General features: G+C 45.8%; 1 protein-coding gene and 1 long non-coding RNA gene across 3 annotated transcripts in view; both read right to left on the bottom strand.

Moving 5' to 3' along the window:
* Positions 1-19,026, bottom strand: part of LOC309534407 — a 200,081-nt gene that overhangs the window by 149,746 nt on the left and 31,309 nt on the right. The window lies entirely within an intron of this gene.
* Positions 1,562-19,026, bottom strand: part of HELZ2 (helicase with zinc finger 2) — a 51,630-nt gene continuing 34,165 nt past the window's right edge. For both annotated transcript variants that reach the window (XM_082225742.1, XM_082225743.1), the window contains 11 exons: positions 17,529-17,614; positions 16,391-16,525; positions 15,879-16,034; positions 12,967-13,111; positions 11,835-11,951; positions 9,240-9,435; positions 8,028-8,162; positions 6,033-6,254; positions 4,516-4,672; positions 2,776-2,943; positions 1,562-2,149 (listed from right to left, as the gene is read on the bottom strand). In XM_082225742.1, the coding sequence (XP_082081868.1) occupies positions 2,025-2,149; positions 2,776-2,943; positions 4,516-4,672; positions 6,033-6,254; positions 8,028-8,162; positions 9,240-9,435; positions 11,835-11,951; positions 12,967-13,111; positions 15,879-16,034; positions 16,391-16,525; positions 17,529-17,614 (1,642 nt within the window). In that variant the 3' untranslated portion in view covers positions 1,562-2,024. The remainder of the gene's footprint in view (positions 2,150-2,775; positions 2,944-4,515; positions 4,673-6,032; positions 6,255-8,027; positions 8,163-9,239; positions 9,436-11,834; positions 11,952-12,966; positions 13,112-15,878; positions 16,035-16,390; positions 16,526-17,528; positions 17,615-19,026) is intronic.

Here is a 19,026-nt window from a genome sequence, read left to right as displayed (position 1 = left end):
AAAATGGGCTGGCAGCTTTAATTTCCAAGGCTGGCTTAAAAGCTTCCATCACCGTTGCATAAAGAAAGGACGAGTGAGTGCCAGGATACGATTATGTCTGTATATTGACTTGCTCTTTCTTTATACATCCGCTGCTGTTATTATAAGATCAGCACTCCTGTCCAAAACTTCCTTCCCGTTCCAGAGCAAAGTGATTCACGAAGCTGCATTTGCACTAACAAAGTTCAAACATTCACATTTAAAACAATCGAGGTAGAACTAAAGGGAAAAGAGCCCCCCCCCCTTTTTAATTGCTATTAAGACTCCTGACAATAAGTAAACATTTCTAGAGGGGAAACCCTCATGCTAAGAGAAAGGGGATTCCAAAGGTTTGCACAATAATTAGGTTTGCTGCTTGCAGAACTCTAAGACCCTCATCCCACCACACCTGCTGTTAAAAAGCAGCCCCATATATACATCACGACAATATAAAGACAGTGGAGAGGTGCCGGAACAGAAAAACAGTCCCCACAACCCTCGTTATTGCAGAAAAAGTAGTCTAGCTTCAGCAAATTACTACAAACACGGCTCAGTTCACCTCCATGGGCTTTGCAGAGCTGGATGAGGCCAGGCCAGAACAGCAGAGTCCAGCAAAAGCTGACTGGCAACTCATTTTGAGAATCAATGTCCCTGTGCATCAAGCCTCATGCAGACTTTCTGTTTTAAGGTAGGCACTTAATGTAATGATAAAAGGTAAGCCTCTCCTCTGGTGCAGTTCACACAACCCGTGTGGAAACAGTGCAATGCACACGGATCTGCTGAACTAGGTTCTCAAAGCCATGTGATATTTGGGAGACGGTACCCAGCAAAGCTGGGCAGCTACATTCAGTTATCCTAGCCTGACCAGGCACCGGATTGGAAATGACATCATCAAGGCCCATACAGAGATCATGGGTGTGTGTGTGGAGAAAAAGCTACTTTGCAACACCTGGTCATTCTTGGCATGCCAGGTTATTTTCTGGAGACTTGCACTGCATGTCCAGAACTGCTGGGGAATCGAAAAGCACAAAGCGTCACAGGGTTTGCGGTTCTACAGTAGGTGCAACTTTTAAAAAGCAAGCTACAAAAAATATATACATTATATTCTTGCCAGGAGAAACACTTTTCAAGTAAAAAATTTAAAATGGCCACTTTAAAAACATTTGTACAAAAAAGTTCCCCAGGAGAGAGGCCACCTTGAGTAAGTGATTTGGGTTTAATGGCTGTGATGGCCTCATTATTAAAAAAACGAAAACTTAACTTGGGCTTGGTCCTCTGTACATTGCGGTGTCTCTCTTCCCCAAATGCACTAAGCTGGTCTGCTCGCTTTGAGCAAGGAATTGGTGCGGCAGTTGCAGCAGGGCTGGTGCAGTTTCCTTTGGCAGATGGGTGGGATCCTGAACATCCTGTTTTGGATCTCCTTTTGGTTTTCTACAGCATCCACTTGGACCCCAAAGCAAAAAGCTAAGATGCACATCCCAAACTGTCCACAGAGCCACCCAACATTTTGCCCACCCCCATTCTAAAAGATTCTCTACACATATACACAAAATCAAAAGGAATGCATTCAGAAAACAGCACAGTGTGGCAAGTGGTGCCATCCAGAGAAGTCCAGCGTCCAAGACAGCACCACTGACACAGCCCCCATATCCCTTGGTTTACGAGAAGGCAGCATGGCAGAGTCACGCCCACCCAGGCACATCACAAGCTCATGCTGCCTAAGCCATGTGGTGCTGTGCTGGCCACAGTCTAGTGCAATCACCAAAATAAGGTTGGAGGTTGGTCGTTGTGCTTTCTTCCCGGCTGAATGGCTAAAACGGTAGCGCCTTGCATATCATCCCAGAGGCGTGTTCTTTACACAGTAGCTTCTGAGCAGCCATTCCCATGCGCTAGACAGGCCACTGGTTCTGCCTCCGGCCAGCAATTATCGTGTTCATTAAAAAGGTGCCCGTGAAACAGGTGCCTTAAAAACAAAGAGGGGTTCCCCCCCCAAGAGCCGTTGGTTCTCATCGGCGAATTGCCTGCACCTTCATGACCTGGATCTCAGTGGCGTCAGTGAAGCACCTGCGGCTCCTGTAGTGTTCGAGGAGTCTACGCCACAAAGGGTTGCTCTCCAGCAGGTAACGGTTTCCTGTAAGCAAAGCCGGGGGTTGGGGGTAAGAGAGAAGAGTTAAGCAACAATGAAAAGCAGTCCATCCCTCTCTTTGCAGCTTCATCATCTGAAGAAGGCATCTTTTCCAGCAAGAACAAGGCTCCACAGCAACGGACTTGCCCACCTCTCACTGTTTCCCTTAAGCCACGTACCAATAATAATAATAATAATAATAATAATAATAATAATAATAATAATAATAATTTATACCCCAGCCAAGGCCGGGCTTAGGGCAGCTAACAAACAATAATATAAAACAAGTTGAGTGAATACAACTTAAAAACAAGATTAAAATACAACATTAAAACATTAAAAAGCGGCCTCATCAACAGGAGGAGAAAGGAAAAAGAAAGAGGGAGAGGGAATCAAATTGACTCCAAGCCAAAGGCCAGGCGGAGCAACTCTGTCTTACAGGCCCTGCGGAAAGAAATCAGATCCCGCAGGGCCCTGGTCTCATGAGACAGAGCGTTCCACCAGGCCGGGGCCAGTGTTGAAAAGGCCCTGGCTCTGGTTGAGGCTAATCTGACTTCCTTAAGGCCCGGGACCTCTAGGGTGTTGCTATTTATGGACCTTGAGGCTCTCCGTGGGGCATATAGATCACCTACCTATAATGCAGAGCCCTTTCTGCGCCCGCGTGATGCAGACGTTGATCTGGTTCGGGTCGGTCACGAAACCCAAGTGTTTCTTCTGCCAGCTTTTGGTAGGCTTCCGGTCGACCTCGGAACGGGAGCAAGACCGCACGGTGGACACCAGGACGTACTTCCATTCGCTTCCTGGAGGCCAGAAATTGCAACATGGTTAAGCCCCGCTCCACCCAGGAACCTTGTAGGAACACGAGAAGAAAAGCCCTTCCAAGGTTCGGACCAAAGTGCCTTCTAGCCCAGCGTCCAGTGGCCAAGCAGGGGCACATTATGGGGAGCGCATATGAGTGCAACCGCGTCCTCCTCACTTGTGATTCACTTGGTATTCAGAGGAGAACTGGATACCGGCAAGCATGATGATGATGATGATAATAATAATAAGGATTATGGAAGATCCTAAGGGATCTAAAGGGATGGAAGGGAAGAACAGAGGCAAAGGAGAATTAAACAACAAAAGAAGTGTGGTTTAGGCGGTGGAAGCCTTTAAAGATATTTTAATTAAGATTTTTATTTTATAATATATGTAAGTGTAATTCTGGAATTACTGTTTATGGAAAACAGCATTTTCTCTTTTCTTTATTTTCTTTTTCTTTTTTGTTTCTTCTTATTTTCTATCTTCTTTCACAATTTATGTTTGGCAAATATGTAAATAATTGTGTTTTTGCAGATATATCTGGAAATTTGATTGTATTATTCAATAAAGTTATATTTTAATAAAAATTATTTGTTTGTTTGTTTATTTGTACCCCGCCCATCTGGCTGGGTTTCCCCAGCCACTCTGGGCGGCTTCCAAGAAAGATTAAAAATACATTAAAATGTCACACATTAAAAACTTCCCTAAACAGGGCTGCCTTCAGATGTCTTATAAATGTCAGGTAGTTGTTTATCTCTTTGAAATCTGATGGGAGGGTGTTCCACAGGGCGGGTGCCACTACCGAGAAGGCCCTCTGCCTGGTTCCCTGTAGCTTTGCTTCTCGCAATGATGGAACCGCCAGAAGGCCCTCGGCGCTGGACCTCAGCATCCGGGCAGAACGATGGGGGTGGAGACGCTCCTTCGGAATACTGGACTGAGGCCGTTTAGGGCTTTAAAGGTCAGCACCAACACTTCCCAGGCTCTTCCCTTTTCCTTGTGCTATCAGAAAAAGATAGCCCTAAGCGCGGTGCACTTCACCTTATCAAGAGAAGTTCCTTGCTGCAGCAAATGGAAGTTGCAAACTTCGTTCCTTTGCACTGCTCACACAGCTAGCAGTTGGGAGTGGGAAGAGCAGGGAAGATTAGCCGTGGGGATAATTATAAACACTTGTGTGCAGACACAGGATGTTTTTCCCAGTGCAGGGCGGCTGCTTCTCAGGTCGTAAGAGCCTACTGGGCCAGGTCATAGGCCCTTTTAGCTCAGCATCCTGTTCACACAGTGGCCAACCAGATGTTCATGCGAAACCTGCAAGCAGAGCCTAAGCCAAACAGCTCTCTCTCCCCTCCTGTGGTTTCCAGAAACTGGTATTAATAAGAATTGCTGCCTCCAACAGTCATCACGGCTAGTTGAATTTGTCTAATCCTCTTTGAAAGCCGCCTAGGCTAGTGGCCATTGCTGCTCCCTGTGGCAGAGAGTTCCACAGTTAACTCTGCACTGCGTGAAGGCCATCAACGCCCGGCAGGTCATGCTGGCTAAAACACAGTGCCCCGTGTCACACGGGTGCGACTTACCTTGGCTTTTCATGATGGTGCAAACTGTGACATCTCGCAGCCCTGCCTGGAGAAGAAGTTTCTTGATTTCGACCACCTGAGCATTGTAAGGAGTCAGGATGGCAATCTCGGCAGGTTTGGTGGTTCTGTCGAGTGTCAGCTGCTTTGCTATCCTCACCTGAAAGGCAGCGAAAAGACAGCATCTTTGTTTACTTCACCCACAGAACCCAAGATGGAAACCTGCCTTCAGTCTCCAATTTAGGGCTGGCTCTCCAGATGTTGTTGTGACTACAAAGCCCATCATCCCTGACTGCTGAGCAGGGTTGATGGGCAATGCAAGTCCATCAACATCTGGTTAACCCTGCAAAGCTATCCCAAAGCTCAATTTATTTTTATTCATTTACTTTGACAGCTTATATACTGGCTAATTGGAATACTCTCTAAATGGTGTACAAGGAATTTGATGAAGATAAAAATGAGTCAAAAGGGTAACAGTGGAGAGCCTGCTGCAATATTTAAAAACAACAACAAAAATCAAATCACGCAAAGAAATAAACTGTGATCTTAAAAATCTGGGTTCTAGCTGTAACTAGCTTTTTCTTTGTGGCTGGGGAGACCCAGCCAGATGGGCGGGGTATAAATAATAAATTATTATTATTATTATTATTATTATTATTTGCAGGCTGAAAAGGGTTTATCCTGGTATATATTTCTTTGGTTCTTCTATTTTAATATCTTATTTCTTGTTAGTCACAGAAATAGCATGTTACTAGACGACCTGTATAAATACAGTAAATAATACAGTGGTACCTCGGTTTAAGAACAGTCCTGTTTACAAACGATTCGGTTTAAGAACTCCGCAAAACCAGAAGCAGTGTCCCAGTTTGCAAACTTTACCTTGGTCTAAGAATGGAATCTGAACAGTGGAAGGGCACTGGTGGCGGGAGACCTCATTAGGGAAAGCGCACCTCAGTTTAAGAATGGTTTCGGTTTAAGAACGGACTTCCGGAATGGATTAAGTTTGTAAACCAAGGTACCACGGTCTTAATAACTGCTGGATGGCGGATAGATGTTGGCATTCAAAGGTGAAGTCAAACCGCTGGAGAATCACAGTGCCTGCTGTGGCTGTAGAGGAAGGTAACTTGGAACTGCTGCCTTCCGTGCTGTTTTTGCTGCAATTGGCAGCACCAAGGATACCTCCCTGGGGTGCAAGACTGGGCAGTTTGTCTGGAGGTCCTAGGCTGCCCAGATAACAAAACCCCCCTTTTCAGCCTGGCTGATGTGGTCCAAAGAAAAGCAGAGCAAGACGTTTGGCTCCAGCTTGGCTGCAGAAGTTGCTGGAAGGAGGCGGACAAGGCACCATCCAACCAACTTAGAGACTTCACTTCAGATTTGTACAGGTTTTTTTCCTTAGCCTTATCTTCTCCCGAAGATGTCCCATAAGGGAGGGTAGATTTCCCCCCCCCTTCGGGGTTTACTCTCAGTGCGTTCCTCATGAGGGACAACCGAAAGGAGCCAAACCCTTACTCCTTACTCACCACTTGCTCCGCTTCTTCCAAGTTGGCCCGAGAGTTCTCGTTGCCGTCCTCTGTGGAGACCACGAGACTCTTCTCTCTCCCCTCTATGTGGCCAAAGACGATGGCGCAGCAGCCGGCCCTGTCCTTGTGGAAGAGGGTGCTGTGGCCGCAGGCAGGGTTGGCACAGGTCTTTAGCCTCCTGTTGTAAAACTCCTCGGAGGGGAACTGGCAGATGTCCTGGTGCTGATGGGATGAAAAAAGGCAGGCATTTGTTGTTAGCAACAACAGCAGCAGCAGCAAATTTATAAGCCGCTTACATGCCAAAATGGCTTCTAAGCAGTTTACAAGTCTAAAAATCAGTTATAAAATATCCACATCCATAAACTGTAGGGTAAAACAAGCATGTTGAGGGGGAAAACACACATAACCACAAGTACAGTTAAAGGAACAATTAAAAGTATTATGTGGGAAAGTCTGGTGTAGATTCGCCACAGGCTTGTATAAAGGTAGTTTTATTTTCAATCTCTCTCCTAAGGATCCCAACATGGAACCTGCCCTGTCCACAATGTGGGGCATCTCTTAGCCCTGACCGCTAAATGGAACTGCCATATATAGTGGCATTCTACCTTTGAATACCAAATGTTGGGGAAAGTGGTAGCAAAGGGCTGCAATAATTCATTTACCGCATTGGCCCGAATATAAGCCACACCCACAAATAAGCTGCACCTTTAAAATTCGGCGGCTTGGGGGAGGCTTGGGAGCAGCGGGCAAGTTGGTGCCATTGCCCCACGCTCCTGGGCTGCTTGGGGGGGGGGCGGAGCCGCATCGCTTTGCCGGCAGCGTAAGCCGCACTTTAACTTTTCACGATCAGAATTTGGAAAGAAAAAAAAGTGTGGTGTGGAGGACTCCCTGGTCCTGAATGGGGTAACTGTGCCCCTGAAGGACCAGGTGCGCAGCCTAGGAGTCATTTTGGACTCACAGCTGTCCATGGAGGCGCAGGTCAAATCTGTGTCCAGGGCAGCTGTTTACCAGCTCCATCTCGTATGCAGGATGAGACCCTAGCTGCCCGCAGACTGTCTAGCCAGAGTGGTGCATGCTCTAGTTATCTCCCGCTTGGACTACTGCAATGCGCTCTACATGGGGCTACCTTTGAAGGTGACCCGGAAACTACAACTAATCCAGAATGCAGCAGCCAGACTGGTGACTGGGGGCGGCCGCTGAGACCACATAACACTGGTCTTGAAGGACCTACATTGGCTCCCAGTACGTTTCCAAGCACAATTCAAAGTGTTGGTGCTGACCTTTAAAGCCCTAAACAGCCTCGGCCCAGTATACCTGAAGGAGCATCTTCACCCCCATCATTCAGCCCAGACACTGAGGTCCAGCTCCGAGGGCCTTCTGGCAGTTCCCTCACTGTGAGAAACGAATTTACAGGGAACCAGGCAGAGGGCCTTCTCGGTGGTGGCACCCGCCCTGTGGAACACCCTCCCATCAGATGTCAAAGAGAACAACAACTACCAGACATTCAGAAGACATCTTCAGGGATATTTTTAATGTGTGACATTTTAGTGTATTTTTGGTCTTTGTTGGAAGCCGCCCAGAGTGGCTGGGGAAACCCAGCCAGATGGGCAGGGTACAAATAATAAATTATTATTATTATATTATATTTGGGCCAATATGGTGTTCATCTGCCTCCCCCCCCCCAAAAAAAATGTGCCCAGGGCAGCTATCAGCACTAAAACTCATGCAGTGTAAAGAACCATATTGGAGATAATGTTACCATGTGAGAAACAGATTAAAACAATAAAAAAAACCCACACCAATGATCTAGCACAGTATCCCCCAATAAACCAACACAAGGGGGAGAGATCCAGCAGGAAACAAAAGGCAGAACAGGTGAACTAAGTATTGTGCATCCTGCTGCAATTCCTCCTTTTCTCCAAAGAACCCAGGAGGCGGCACGCCATGCTTTGGCAGCCTCGCCTCAACTTCGCAAGAAGCAGCTGCGTCCCTTACCATGCGGTACTGGATATCCAGCATCAAAGCCCAGTCTTTGTAGCGTTCAAAGAGCGATGTCTCCATCCCAAGGGTCTTGCAGAAGTCATTGTGGACCACGGGTCTCAGCTGCTTATGATCTCCCAGTAGGACCACCTGGAAGGAAATAATTGTGGTGATGCCCGCTATGCTGAGAAGGAGCAACCGGGTCAGCTGCAAAGCAGGCGAAACTTATTGGTGTGATGTGAATGGTTTTTGGACTAGGGGGGAGGTTGAGGTTTTGTTAGTGAGCCAGAGTATCACTTTGTTTATTATTTGAGTGCTGCTAATGTTGTTCGTTACTATTTATATGGCTGCTATGGGGTCGTTCCCCCGCCATGGAGTTATGTGAAAATGGATTATATATAAATTCTATTAATAATAATAATAATTCCCTCCAACATGTCCCAGCACAAAACTGGCCCGTGTGAGTCACGTGAACCACAAGAGAGCACAGAGCCCTAAAGCACACATTTTTGGGTTCTGCGATCTCACAGCCCCCCAAAACAGGAAGTTTCGGACAATAGACAGGTATAGTGGTACCTCTGGATATGAACGGGATCCGTTTCGGAGCCCCGTTCGCATCCTGAAGCGAACGCAACCCACGTCTGCATGTGTGCAGGTCACGATTCGCCACTTCTGCGCATGACGTCATTTTGACCGTCTGCACATGCGCGAGCGGCGAAACCCAGAAGTAACATGTTCCTTTACTTCCGGGTCGCCATGGAGCGCAACCCGAAAATGTTCAACCTGAAACAAATTCAACCTGAGGTATGACTGTATGTGTCATGGATCCCTGTGGTCTGTAGACCACCAATTGAGGACCACTGTGTTATATGATTCCCTCCCCGTCGTATTATGTATTGTGCCTTTTTATTTGCTGAAAGTCACTTGGATACCTTTGGGTGACAAGTTTAATAAATTGAACAAATGAATGAGTAAATAAATTGGCGGTTGGCAGCGTGCCGCCCGTGCCCTCCCCCCCCCCATTCTGCTGGACTCCAACTCCCACCAACTCCCAAGCGGCCTGGTCAGTAGTCAGTTGCAGGAGCTGCAGTCCAGCAGCAATCTACAGGGGACCCTGGCAGCAACCTCATGAAATAAAACAGGAACCCGTCTGGGTGTTGAGAGATATCTAAATAAACGAGCCATCAGCATAACCGCCGTGGCTGTAATCGCAAGCGGCCGGCTCACCTTCTCCATCTTCTTGTAGCTCACCAGCGGGATGAGGGTCTCTGGCTCAGTGGACATGGCACACTCGTCAATCAGCACCTGCTTCACGTGCAGGTGGTCTATCAGAGATGTGGCAGAGGCAGTGGTGCATGTGCACAGGATGACATCGTGGCGCTTCAGCTCATGCGACCGGGCTTTGGTTAGCAACTGCTTATAACTGCAAGACCGCAATGGAGACAGCTCAGTACCTTGACATGACCCAAAACCTTACAAGGAGGCAGATGCCTCTATATCCCCTTTAAATCCATTAATAAATAGTAATAGTAATACAATTCTGCACTCTGGCAGTCTAGCTTCCCCTACCCCGAAAACCTCTCATAACTGATTCCACTCATTTTGACCATCTTGCCCAACTTTTTCTAGACTGGTGACTGGAAGTGGCTGATGGGACCATATAAACACCGGTCCTGAAAGACCTGCGTTGGCTCCCAGTACGTTTCTGAGCAGTGTTGGTGCTGACCTTTAAAGCCCTAAACAGCCTCGGCCCAGTATACCTGAAGGAGCATCTCCAGCCCCATCGTTCAGCCTGAGGTCCAGCTCCGAGGGCCTTCTGCTGGTTCCCTCACTGCGAGAAGTGAGGTTACAGGGAACCAGGCAGAGGGCCTTCTCGGTGGTGGCGCCCACCCTGTGGAATGCCCTCCCACCAGATGTCACGGAAATAAACAACTATCCGACTTTTAGAAGACATCTGAAGTCAGTCCTGTTTAGGGAAGTTTTTAATGTTTGGTTTTATTCTATTTTTAGTGTTCTGTTGGAAGCCGCCCAGAGTGGCTGGGGAAACACAGCCAGATGGGTGGGGTATAAATAATAAATTTATTCTTATTGTTATTATTCTGGCCAATGGGACTTCAGCAGGTTTCACTCACACACTTTGAAGCCTAACTTCGTAAGGCTTAGAGACTTGATTTTTTTTTAGAAAGGGGGGGGGGGAGACCCAGAAAGGGGAAAAAGGGAAGCTGAGAATCTCAAGAGTAGGATTCTGCATCCAGACCCCACTTTAGCTTTGCAAATGTGCTAGCAGTTTTATTGCTGCACCACTAGGAGGGGAGCAAAGTCTGCACATTTTGTACTTTGGCATGTTTCTGCCAGAATGGAGCATAGATACTGTTTGGATAGCAGATTAACAGCCCAGCACCATGAGAATGCACTTAGCTTTCCTTACAGCCACCCACTGCATGAGAAGAAGAAGAGTTTGGGTTTGATATCCCGCTTTATCACTCCCCTTCTGGAGTCTCAAAGCGGCTAACATTCTCCTTTCCCTTCCTCCCCCACAACAAACACTCTGTGAGGTGAGTGGGGCTGAGAGACTTCAGAGAAGTGTGACTAGCCCAAGGTCACCCAGCAGCTGCATGTGGAGGAGCGGGGAAGCGAACCCGGTTCCCCAGATTACAAGTCCACCGCTCTAGCCACTACACCACACTGGCTCTCAGTGTGAGAGCCCTGGAAGGAAGCAGGTGAAGTAATATGTTATGTCACCAAGATACAAGGCCACAATGTTTGTGGGAATGGGAGTATATTTTTGACTGAGGCAAGCCACAGATAAGCAGCTGCTGGTTCACATATTAGTTCTTTTATGAGGCTGTAGCAACAGGCCCTGTCCAATAGTGGATTTTGGAACATACGAACCAGGGGTGCGGAGAGGCTGAACAGAATGAGGTTCCCAAATCCAAACCCCCATAAAATCCAGCCTGGTGTGCCCTTTCCTCTCTGAAACTTCAGCAAACTAAGCGTCAGAACCTTTCCTGTACCTCTCGAGGGTTTTAAAAAGTTTGACGTTTTTGAAAGAAAATGAAGACTCAGGGGACTTCATCATAGTCAGCTGAGAGCAACTTAAGAATCCCGTTGAATTACACCAAAGTCCATCTAGCCGGAAGCAGCTCGCAGAGGTCGTTTGACCGGCCCACGAGCCGCCCCCCAACTGAGAAGCCCGCTCGCACGCTGCGCTAAACTGGTGCAGCACAGCGCAGGGACTTGCTTTCACGGGTGCGCATGCACAGACGCTGAAAGTCCCGCCCACAGAGAGATTTCCGCAGGACCAATCTGGCCCAGACAAGATCAAACGTGCCGACCCCTGATCTAGCCCATTATCCTGCTTCCCCACAGGACCATAGTTCTTTGTGATGTCCATGCTTGGGAAATGGTGGTTTGTTGAAACTGGTTAGTGAGAACAAACCAGAATCAAACCAAGGTTTAATAACCTGGCTTGTTCTCTAACCACAGTTCAAGCAAACCATAGTTCAAGCAAACTGTACTTCTCCGAGTGAAGACATCACAGGCTACTGTGGTTTGTTACAGATCAAAAGCAGGAGCTTTCAATCTCCTATTCTGACACGTATTAGAAAGGGAGCCAGGAGGGTGGAAGGCCCACAGGGCTCGTTCACATACCATTTACCATTTTTACCATTACATTTGAACTGGGCCCATGAGACTGCCTATCACCAAAGGACTGTCTGAAGGACTGATTCTGAAATCTCAGAATGCAAATCAAAGCAGTAATAAGATAAAAGGTTTCTCCATCGAAGGTTTGGCAGAAAACTAGATCTGTACCGCACTCACTCGTTAATTTCATCCTCTGTTATCTCCTCTCCTCTGTTCACACGTGCATCGAATTCACAGATTTGTCTCGCAAAAGGGTTCGGTGGACGACGGATCACGTAGTGTAGAGTTATGTCCCTGTGCAGAAAGTATTACCTTTTAAGTTAAAGACTAAACACAATGCACAAGCAATAAGCTTTCTCCCAAATAATTTGAAGTTACTAGGGCTACAGGCTTTAAGATCATTTAATCACTCAATTAAAGCTTTAGTCAATCAACAGGACCGTTTTATTGACAAAACTGAGAATTCAGGCTCCCTTTTCATTTTGTTTAGAGCCGTTTTGGATTCTGATGTGTTGCTGCTAGACAAAATGGAAAGATATATGAAGAGGTCCATTGCCTGTAAGACGTTGGGAGCTTGGGCTCATTAAGTTTCCTCCAACCCACTTCTCAAAAAGCACCTCCATTTCCCTTTGCTAAAATGTCATTTGCTTTTATTTGATCTGTAAACATGCAGAGGCTGAAATCCTAGCACACACATGTGGGAGAAAGCCCCAGAAAACTTGGTAGAACTTGTTTCCAAATGAACATGCAAAGGGTTACACTGCAAATCAATTAATTATTATTTATTCACAAGTCTGGAAGGAATATTGGGCTCATTTGCAACACTCTCTTTCCACCCTCCTCTCTCTCTTCCCCACCCAATGTTCTTTGTTTCCTTGACTCCTTCCTGGTTTGCACCAAAGTATAGTTTGCCACAACATCCAGATCTGCAGAATATTGTTTGTGCTTGCTGCATCAAACCAACTTCAAATTGCAGTTGCAATCCTAGCTTCCAGGGTAGGCACAAACCAGAGTTTGTCTCTTCAGACGCAATGGGAAACCATGGTTTGCCAGAAACCAGGAAGGAACTAATTCAACACAGGGCTAAGGAAAAGAAAAGGGGAAGTGCACAAGCAAAATATTGCATCCAGGATTATCCTTGTAGCACCAAACTATGGTTTGGTATCCCATCTGTTTTATATATATTATTCCCACTAGAAAAGAAACAACATTCAGCTGTATCAAATCGTATAAACAAGCAGGTTTAACTTTAAGCACTGTTAGAAAAATGTCTATATATCTGATTGTGTGAAGAAACTGAAGTTCGAACCTGATCTCCGGCTTGGATTTCGCGTCCCGCTGGGATTTCCGGGACACATGTAGGCTGCTTCCTGGATAGGGGAAATCCATGGTCTCTATAGTTTCTCCATACACCCTCAAGGGCCTCAGAGAATTCTTCATCTTCAACAGCATCTCTGCAGAGGCAGCAAAACAGCTAGGCTGAAAAATGAACTCTGCAGCCTATTAAAAGCGACCCAAAACTTAAGATGCTACAGACACTAGGCTGTTCCTATGCCACAAATTAAACTCGGCTGTCAATTGACAGGCCCTGCCCGTACAATTTGCTACGAAGTCGCGGAATATTCACAAACATTCCAACAGTGCAGTTCAAAGCCACCAGCATGAGAGTGTTGGGAATTGGTGGATCTTGGGCTGTTGGGGATAAACTGGGGCCCAGCCAGGGCTACATTAGCACAAGTCCCTCATTCCAGCTCCGTCAGGGAAATACCTGTATACCTCCCTCAACCTGGCTCAGGCATAGCTTTGCTGGCTCACCTGGTGCTACTAAAGTGGCTTTAATTTAAGTCACTATAAATTCTGGCAGCTTCTTATACTGAGGATTGCTCTGCCTGCGTTGAAGGAGGTGGGGAAGAGTCATGGGAAGTTGATAGCCAGCTTACTGTTGCAGGAAAACCAGAAGGCTGGCTTGACTGAGGAGTGGGGATCCATTTAGGGCATAGGAAACTACAGCTAATCCAGAATGCGGCATCTAGACTGGTGACTGGGGGCGGCCGCCGAGACCACATAACACCGGCCTTGAAAGACCTACATTGGCTCCCAGTACGTTTCCGAGCACAATTCAAAGTGCTGGTGCTGACCTTTAAAGCCCTAAATGGCTTCGGCCCAGTATACCTGAAGGAGCGTCTCCACCCCCATCGTTCTGCCCGGACACTGAGGTCCAGCGCCGAGGGCCTTCTGGCGGTTCCCTCATTGCGAGAAGCGAAGCTACAGGGAACCAGGCAGAGGGCCTTTTCGGTGGTGGCGCCCGCCCTGTGGAATGCCCTCCCATCGGATGTCAAGGTGATGGACAACTACCTGACATTCAGAAGACATCTTAAGGCGGCCCTATTCAGGGAAGCTTTTAATGTATGATATTTTAGTGTTTTTTGGTTTCTGTGGAAGCCGCCCAGAGTGGCTGGGGAAACCCAGCCAGATGGGCGGGGTACAAATAATAAATTATTATTATTATTATTATTATTATTATTATTGGGTTAATTTCATTGTACACAGGTTGTAAAGGTAAAGGGACCCCTAACCATTAGGTCCAGTCGCGGATGACTCTGGGGTTGCGGCGCTCATCTCGTTTTACTGGCCGAGGGAGCCGGCGTACAGCTTCATGTGGCCAGCATGACTTAGCCGCTTCTGGCGAACCAGAGCAGCGCACAGAAACACCGTTTACCTTCCCGCCGGAGCGGTACCTATTTATCTACTTGCACTTTGACATGCTTTCAAACTGCTAGGTTGGCAGGAGCTGGGACCGAGCAACAGGAGCTCACCCTGTCGTGGGGATTCGAACCGCCAACCTTCTGGTCGGCAAGTCCTAGGCTCTGTGGTTTACCCCACAGCGCCACCCACATCCCATACAGGTTGTACATTGACAATATTATTATTCTTAACAGTATTATTATTATTATTATTATTATTAGGAGCAGGACAGGCAGCAAACTACTGCTCCACCCTGGAGTTCAGGGAGAGTGTCTTATGCAGAGCAGACACCAGACAATTTTTTAAAGGACTCTCCCTCCTTGCTGTCTTTCTGTTGGCAGGTGAAGATTGTAGTTTTAAAGAATCTCCTTTTAACAGTGCCGTTTTTATCGTTTCTATTATCTGTAACTTAATAGATTTGCTTTTAAATATTTTTATTTTATTACAGTTTAATAATTTTTAATGATTCTCTTTTATTTTTTTTTGGCTTATTGTATTTTATCTGTAGTGTTTGAAGTTGTGTAAGCCCCTTTTGAGTCTCAGTGGGACCTATTATTATTAACAACAACAATCCAAGTTTATTAAACTTCGCATTATTTGTTTTAAACACTTTTTTCTTTCTTTTTGCTATTCCCTGCTTGTTCAATAACGTTTATTTGGGATTGACTATCGGGTCGACACTCTTCAAGAAGTTCCACCTCACCGCAGGTCACATCCTGAAAAGTGACGTTTCAGACAGGTAGAGAGAATTACAGGGGATTTAAAGGCATTCAGGAAGTAGCAGAAGGGTGTCAGTTAGTGCAGAAAGTATTGATCTGATGTGAAGAGATCTTTCCAATTCTATTTAATTCAAGAGGGTTCTGGAAGCTTCTATGTGTGAAAGAAACAAGCAGAAGGTTCATGATGTTTGGGTTATTCCTTCAGAGAAGCTGAGTATAGCTGGTGTAAAATGATTCTGTTATCTCTTCTGTCAATAAGAGATGACTATAATAATGCTGACATTAATAAGAGGCCAGAAGGAGCATGGGTTTCACTTTCTCTTTCTGTCTCTCTTCCTTCTGGTGTGGTGTTCTGTATATAGTGTTAAGGTTTAGTCTTATTTTATTTTAAGTTTAAGTCTGCTGCAACTGGATTTCTTATGGACAGTGCCAATCCTGAATGTATTGGATTTGTGACCATTACGCTCATTTGCCTTCAGTAGCAGCAAAGCTCTGCTGGATTAAATATTAATTGCCTCTGGTCTATTTTGGGGGGAATCCTGCAACGTGTTTAAGTTGTTACTCTGCTAACTATACATTGGAATCTACCCTGGATCAATATTGAGCAGACTTTCAATGACAGAGAGGTCTTAGCAGAGGGATGGAGCACAGCTGTGACGGGAACAGCCCAACCAATTTTACACCCCAGACAATCTCCACTTTGACTGCCTCTCCATGATGTAAGAATGGATCTTCTTTACTCAACAAAGACCATTACCAGAAACAACATCGACGGATTTGTTTGACGGCCCACAGTACATGATGTGGCTCTTTGCTTCTTCAGCATCCAGAGTTGGACCCTTCCCTTTTTCTTCCAGATTCAGCTGATGGAACCAGTAGACGATATGGACACCAACCACGGTCTTGCCAGTCCCTGGACAAGGAGGATGGGAAATAGCAGTGAGGGGCATGCCGTTACCAAATCATAGAGTTGGAAGGGAAAACAAGGGTCATCTAGTCTAACCGCCTGCAATGATGGAATCTTTTGCCCAACATGGAGCTGGAACGCACCACTCTTTCAGATGAAAAGTCCCATGCTTTACCAACTGAGCTACCAGTTGAGATATCCCTGACTTGGCGCTGGTTCTACTGAACTTCTAATGGGATTTTTTAATGAGATATGTATAAATAAAGTCATGGAACAGTTGGGGCAGATTTAATATCAGTGACACCCCAACCCCCACCCCACCAAGAATCAACTAAGCACCCCCCTCCATGCTGTCAACTCACCTGGCGGGCCTTGGATGAGTGTGAAAGGCTTTCTCAAAGCCTCTGAAATGGCACGGTTCTGGCTCGGGTTGAGTTTCCGGACGCTTCCAGGAAGATCAAAGCTTTTGAGTGCCCAGAACTTAGACTGCCTCACTGCTGTGTATTTTCAAAACAACAACGACAATGTAAAACACACATCCAAAACATCAATTGCATCATTTTCGCCTGCGCTCAGTCATAAATCTGCTAAACTTTTCGTTTTCTGATTTTAAAAAACGCGTGAAAATTTCACATTTAAATGGTATCACTTCTCCCTAAAGTATCACTCAACACTAAAGTATGAATCTTGAGGGCTTTGAATGTTATTCAGTGCATTATTACATTATATTACAAGGTGCAATATAATGTGATATATTACTGTTGAAGGTGGTGGAACTGCAAAAAGTCATCAAGCAGGCATAGAGCAGGGTTTCCCAAACTTGGGTCTCCCACTGTTTTTGGACTACAACTCCCATCATCCCTAGCTAGCAGGACCAGTGGTCTGGGATGGTGGGAACTGTAGTCCAAAAACAGCGGGAGACCCTGGTATAGAGCAGGAGTGGACTCTTTAAACCCTTTGGGCTTTGTCCTGTAATGCGTTACAAAATAAAGTCTGACCAACTGCGAAATGGGTGTAAGCCTCTGTACTTGAATCCCCAGGAAGAAATTCTCCCACTCTGAGCAAATTTGTCCCCCACCCCTAGTTCCGAGTTGAAGCCTCAAATTGACAGCAAAATCCTGATCAGCGTGCATGCAATTGCACCTTGAATCTTGCAAGCCCTAACAAAAGCGTTAAAGATTATTATTATTTTGAGCATCTCAAAATAACAACCAGTATGAAGGTTCTGGCGATATGCAAACTCATTTGTGTAGATAATCAACTGGTCAATCGGTTAAAAGGCACGTGACTCAATCAACCCTAGTTAATTATTGGAAAATATAGAGAGTGACAATATTGGATTAGATTTCTTATGCAAACTTCAACATAAAAATCCCTGGGCAGGTTAGAACAATGTAAATATACAATGTTGAAATAATGTACAATCCAAATCATGGTTGCTTTTGGAGCATCAAAGCCTATTATGGTTGTTATAAAACACTATAGTTTGCTTCCACTTACGTTTTTCAGAGATTTCCTTGCCGAGGGCAATTTGCTGAGCAAGCTCAGTCGCGTGCTCCAGTTTCCAAATGGCGGTCTCCTTCCGGCTGCAGGAAAAGGAAGAAATGTTGTGTGAGGTTAAAGCCAATGAGAAGAAGGATGGCATGGAAGAAAAAAAAGGGGGAAAAGGAAGTGGAGAGTCTGGAAAGGTTCCAGCTAGGGGTGGGAGAATGTGCTGATTTCTCGGTTTGTCATTTTTCTAATCTTGTACTGTACTTGTATTGTATACCTGAAGGAGCGTCTCTACCCCCATTGTTCTGCCCGGACACTGAGATCCAGTGCCAAGGGCCTTCTGGCGGTTCCCTCATTGCGAGAAGTGAGGTTACAGGGAACCAGACAGAGGGCCTTCTTGGTAGTGGCACCCACCCTGTGGAATGCCCTCCCTTCAGATATGAAGGAAATAAGCAGCTATCCTATCTTTAAAATACATCTGAAGGCAGCCCTGTTCAGGGAAGTGTTTAATATTTAACGCTGTATTGTTTTTAACACTTGATTGGGAGCCGCCCAGAGTGGCTGGGGAAACTCAGCCAGATGGGCGGGGTATAAATAATAAATTATTAATATATTATTATTATTATTATTATTATTATTATTATTATTATTTGGTTCCTCGCATTCCCTGCGTCAGTGTGTGATTTTAAAAGAGCTCTTCGTGAAAATACACCAGCAATTTAGTGTGAATTTCTCCAGATATACACATTTGTGTGTGCAATTTTTGCATAAAAGGCACCTTTCTGCAAACGTATTTTCTCTAAGAGCATGCATTCAAGAATGTTACCTTCACCAACGTATGCCCTTCTCATGCACGCGCTACTTTGCTGGAAAACAGCATTGCACAATTAGGGAAAGTGTAAATTTTGAAAGCTGGCAGTTCTCAAACTGTTCTGGAAACTGCTGATTTGTTAGGTCTGGCTTTAAGTGCCAATAAAACTGAGATCCTCCCTTGTGCCAAACTCTCCCTGTGTTAAAATAGCCATAGAATGGCCTTGGAAGTATAGCAGGAGAGGGCCAGTGTTGCTTTTGCATAAAGAGAAAGAAGGAACAATCACCATATGTGGTGGAAATGTCTCAAAGTGGGGAGATTTTGCTTCATGGTCATTGGTGCCCATATGTGAGGTGGGGCCTTGCTGTTCTGCTGGACTTCCAGCTGTGACAGCACCGCTACTCACCATGGCAGTGACGGCGAGGAAGCACCACCATGGAAACTGCACTCTCTTATAGCAAAAAAAATTGGAAAGGGAGAGAAATTCCATCAATGAAAGAATGGCAAATTAAATTTTGTGAATATATAAATCTGGCAAGACTCACAGCATTCATAAGGGGACAATCAGACCAGAAATTATTAAAAGAATGGGGATGTGCTAAAGAGTATATGAAAAAACATTGTTCTGGAGTAAGTATATCGGTATGTAATGAATGATGCTTTACAGGGTTAAAGAAAAAGAAAAATGGTGTAAAA

Source organism: Podarcis vaucheri (assembly GCF_965113315.1).
Source record: "Podarcis vaucheri genome assembly, chromosome: 6".
In the NCBI taxonomy this organism is placed as follows: domain Eukaryota; kingdom Metazoa; phylum Chordata; class Lepidosauria; order Squamata; family Lacertidae; genus Podarcis; species Podarcis vaucheri.
The sequence above is the reverse complement of the archived record's forward strand: the minus strand, read 5'-3'. Positions and strand labels throughout refer to the sequence as shown.